The sequence below is a fragment of the Oratosquilla oratoria genome, chromosome 27 (genome assembly GCF_046742065.1).
Source record: "Oratosquilla oratoria isolate Oo_2021 chromosome 27, ASM4674206v1, whole genome shotgun sequence".
In the NCBI taxonomy this organism is placed as follows: Eukaryota; Metazoa; Arthropoda; class Malacostraca; order Stomatopoda; family Squillidae; genus Oratosquilla; species Oratosquilla oratoria.
In genome coordinates, this window is record NC_134803.1 from 4,520,898 (window position 1) to 4,525,897 (window position 5,000).

Here is a 5,000-nt window from a genome sequence, read left to right on the forward strand (position 1 = left end):
GAGCTGGTGGCCCTACGCCCACTTTAACGACGGACTTAGGTACAGTACCAAATCCCATCACAAATAAATTAGTAAACACTAAATGAATAACTTTGCAAATACGTAAATGAATGAGCAGATATATTAGGATGTGGATATATAAAATAAATATACAGATGAATACATAGAAAAATAGATAAACAAATATATAAAGATAATTAGTGCATATATAAATTCAGACACTGTAACTAGATCAAGTGGGTGGGAAGAGAATAGACTGGAGTCTTGATCCTAGTTTTATTCTTGACTAATTTCGCCACAAACTTTTTCAAAAATTTGTAGCGAAGCCAGTCAAGAATAAAACTTATATTAAGACTTCAGTCTTTCCTTTCCCATAAATATATACTGTATATATATATATATATATATATATATATATATATATATATATATACATATATATATATATATATATATATATATATATATATATATGAGAAGAAAAGAGTGTTAGATTAGTTCGTCTCCTTTATTATTAAGGTATAACTGAACTGATTTTACATGCGGCCAGGAGCCGATATATATACCGCGTGGGTAGTCACCCGTGGTGCGTAATTACATAATTGCACTGGATTAGGTTAGGTCGGGTCAAGCAGGGTCGCACTGTCATAGGCGCGTCAGGTCTAGCCGCATGGGTGACAACGTGTGCTCCACGCCACGTGGTTGTCGCGGTTTGTAATATATATATATATATATATATATATATATATATATATATATATATATATATATATATATACATATGTATATATACATATATATGTATATATATATATATATGTGTGTGTGTGTGTGTGTGTGTGTGTGTGTATACATATACTTATATATATGTATATATGTGTATATACACATATACATGTATAAATATATATGTATATACTGTATATATACATATACATATATATATGTATACTACTACTCTTCTCCAATGGCTATCGGTACTGCAATCCCTTCACCGCTTTTACTATGCCTCTCCAGACCAATCTGTCCTTCGCTGTTTCCTTCCAATTTTGTAGGTCAGGGTTAATGCGGGCCACGTCATTCGCCACTCCATTGCTCCACCGGTACTTAGGTCTTCCCAGGGGGCGTCTACCCCTTATACTTCCCTCCATCACCATTTTTGGCCATCTTGTTGGCTCAATCCTGGCAGTGTGACCGGCCCACCTTCCCCTTCTCCCACTTGCGACATTATGCAGCATTTGTTGTCCTGTCTGTTCTCTAATTTCCCTATTGTGTCTTCGTCTCCATTCTCCCGATTCCGCATCATACGCTGGGGCCAGAATTCTCCTAATAATGGTGTTTTCAAAGACTTCAAGTTTTCACTTTCTTTGTTTGATCAATGTCCAAGTCTCACAACACTGTTGGTCTAATTACAATGTTGTATATTCTCTTTTTTTTTCTTTCTTTTTTTTCTTGCTAACCTTTCTGCTTCTCATGATGGTAGAAAGAGCATGATAGCATCTGTTTCCTGCTGCAATCCTTTTATTTATTTCAATGTTCATCTAATTCGTTTCCGTTACAAGGGCTCCTAAATATTTGAATTTGTCTGTATATTGCACATTTAGGGTTCCGACCTGCATGTTGCCTCTATTGCCCCCTTCTCTACTCAAAGGGTGTGAACTCAAAGGGTGTGTGTGTGTGTGTGTGTGTGTGTGTGTGTGTGTGTGTGTGTGTGTGTGTGTGTGTGTGTGTGTGTGTGTGTGTGTGTGTGTCTGAGTCCATATATCATTTTGGTCATTCTCCTCTGTACCGATTCTAGTGAATTAATATCCTTTCTATAAGAGTGAGACCAAAGGGTGTGAAGATTTCGTTAATCTCATCCATATTCTCGACTATCATCACAACGTCATCTGGATAGGCTAAAAGCACTATATGTTCTGTGTCAAATCTCGCTCCTGGGTGGTTAAGACTCCCTCTGCCCGTCTTTTCCATCACGAGGTTGAAGAGTGTTGAAGATAGGATGCACCCTTGCCTCAGTCCACTAATTACCTCGAACTGTTCTGTTTCCTTCCCCCCTACCTTTACTACGCATCTGCTATCTACATAAAATGCCTTTATTAGAGAGACCAATTTCTCTGGTACATGAAGTTCTCTGAGGATCAGCCACATTGATTCTCGGTGTATGCTATCATACGCCTGTTGGAAAACTATGAGTAGTTGGTAGATATCTTTATCGTATTCATAGTATTTCTCCATATTTATATATATATATATATATATATATATATATATATATATATATATATATGAATATATATAATAATCATCTCTATTCTTTCCATATGTGACATTCCTCACATTTATACCCTTCTTAGTCAGGAATATAACTCCACCCCCTTGTTTTACCTCTCTGTCTCTAATCCAGTAATTATATGCACCATGTCCTACACTGTTGGGTGGTAGTGGAGCTTTCAGTTTTGTCTCTACAAGTCACATTATGTCCGATTCTTTTTCCTTCAGGTAATCATTCAGTTCGTTCAAGCCTGTTATTAAGCCATCTATGTTTGTGTTTTCTGTTTCCTTTCCGTTTTTCTCTGCTATGAACCATTTCCTCACTTTCATATCCACTACTCTCCGATAGAATTTCTCTTTTTCTGACTCTATTATTTTTCTCGTTTTTTCCTTAGCTTCTAGTCTTTTTGATTTCTCATCCTCCCTTTCCTCTTTATTAATTTCTCTCTTTATCCATACCTGTTTATATTGATCACTGTCAGCTAAATTCCCTGTTTTTTGCTCAAATATTCTCTGTTGTCATTTGTGACCTGAGTTTGATCTTAATTGGTCTGGTCTTATCTGTGTTGTATTTCCCTATTCTATATATTTCTTCAATTTCTTTCCCTGTTTCTTGTCCATCCTCCTGAACTACTTCTAATATCTTGTTTACCTTTTTCTTCTCTTCTTTTACTTTTGTGGTCCTATTTGGATTATGCTTCTCTTCCATCTCTAATATAATTATATATTTCTTGTGTCCGCTAAGTCTCTTACTATATTCTCTTTTTTTCTCATCACTTTAATAAATGTGTCCATTGTTTGTTCTTTCATCTGTTGTGTCCCTATATCTATAAATACAATTTTGTTATTCTTTTGGAATTTTCTCCAACCCTGTGCTTCTTTTGCTATGGGGTCGTTATTCTCTTTATTCTTCTTCTTTAATTCCCCATTCTCTTCTTTTACTTCTTTTAACTGTCTTTTTAATTCTTCTATTTCTTTGGTTAGGTTTTGATTCTCCTTCTTTAGTTCTTCCAGTTTATCAACTCTTTGGGTAACAAGTGTTAATTGGTTAAACCTAACCTCTCATGCTTCGTTCATTTTATTTTATTTTTTATTATAGTTTTTTTTATTTTCTCCTCTAGATTTACTAGTCGGGGGAGGTTGTCACCTCCTCCCTTATTAAATCCATAAAAGTAGTTATCTTCTCTTTCCACTGAGCTGCTATTATCTATATTTCTGCTTTTGACACCTCTGCTTCCTTGTTCTTCCTCGTCTGTGTGTTCTGCACCCCTTTTGTTTACATCCCTTCCTCATTTCCTTCCATTTTCCTCAGTAATCCCTCTCTCCTTTTTCTTCACCTCCTCACTACACCACGAGTTCTCCCCTTCCCTACTAATACAACAAAGATACTCCCTCGTTGTTGAGATCGATGAAATTCGCTGTCACTTCGACCGACGTGTGTGTGTGTGTGTGTGTGTGTGTGTGTGTGTGTGTGTGTGTGTGTGTGTGTGTGTGTGTGTGTGTGTGTGTGTGTGTGTGTGTGTGTGTGTGTGTGTGTGTGTGTGTGTGTGTGTGTGTGTGTGTGTGTGTGTGTGTGTGTGTGTGTGTGTGCATATATGTTTATTTATATGTTTGAAGTGAATCGCTAGTGTCAGCAACGCTATACAAAAAATCATTCCCTCCGTCGCCCCGGGAATCGAACCAAGACACAGCTTGATGGCGAGCCATCACCTTACCAATTACGCTATAAGTGTTTCAAAAGGACTCAAACTTGGAGTTAACCCAACTCCCAAAGAATCAAGGTTGATTGCTAACTGCCGTCATTACCTTTGTTCCGCCGGGTCCCTGAGCTCAACTCAAAGAGATTGGTAAAGCTGTCACGAAACCTTACTAGGCTTTCGCCGTTGTAGATACCTGAAGTGAATCGTTAGTATCAGTGACGTCATATAGTGATGTCGGAACTTAGGTTAACTCCAAGTTCAGGTCCTATTAAAGCTCCTATAGCAAAATTGGTAAGGTGAGGGCTTGGCATGTAGTTGACTATCGGTTCGATGCCCAGGGTGACGGCCGGAAAGATTACATAGCTCAACAAAAAATTTGTTGCATTGATATCAACCAATAGTCTTATCTATTTTAAATGTACTGCTTTCAAATATAAAGTTGTTTTTTCCTGATTTCTTTTCAATCAAGATATTTCAAAATATCAAAATTTTGTCTTCGTCTCACTGGCATCGTCGTCTATCAGAAGACACATGTGATCAAACTCTCATTAGGTTAGCTGGTGAATGAATAAAGAAATGTTACATAGTCTAAATTTATTCATGAAACAGTTTGAAACATATTCGATCAACACAAAAGTTAAGATTTACTGTATATGAAACTCTTTGTTAGATAAGAAATTGGTTGCAATGAAGATACAAAGCTTGATTACATTCTAGTCAGGTAGGAATTTGCGCTTGAAGGTCTTGCGTTTGTGGACTGTCTCAAGGCACTCTCGTTTAATGTTCCAGCAGTAGTCTGCCATCATATGTTTGTCTCATCTCCCTCGGTGGCGCTCCTCCATGGTCTTGAAATCCTGATGGAAACGCTCGCCTTGCTCGTCACTTACTGCCCCTAAGTTCTAAGGAAATCTTTCAAGATGACTGTACAGGAAATGGAGTTTGACACTCATGTTACATCCAAGGTAATGAAATGCTGACAAGGTTGTTACAAGGATTTTATAATTGTCAGCCTTTTTATTAGCGAGAAAG

At 37.2% G+C, this 5,000-nt stretch overlaps 1 protein-coding gene across 4 annotated transcripts in view; it reads left to right on the plus strand.

Moving 5' to 3' along the window:
• The window catches only part of LOC143039862 (lactosylceramide 4-alpha-galactosyltransferase-like), a 58,972-nt gene that overhangs the window by 6,850 nt on the left and 47,122 nt on the right, over positions 1 to 5,000 (plus strand). For all 4 annotated transcript variants that reach the window (XM_076210127.1, XM_076210129.1, XM_076210128.1 and 1 more), the window contains exon 2: positions 1 to 39. This exon is cut by the window's left edge and continues 663 nt beyond it. In XM_076210127.1, the coding sequence (XP_076066242.1) occupies positions 1 to 39 (39 nt within the window). The remainder of the gene's footprint in view (positions 40 to 5,000) is intronic.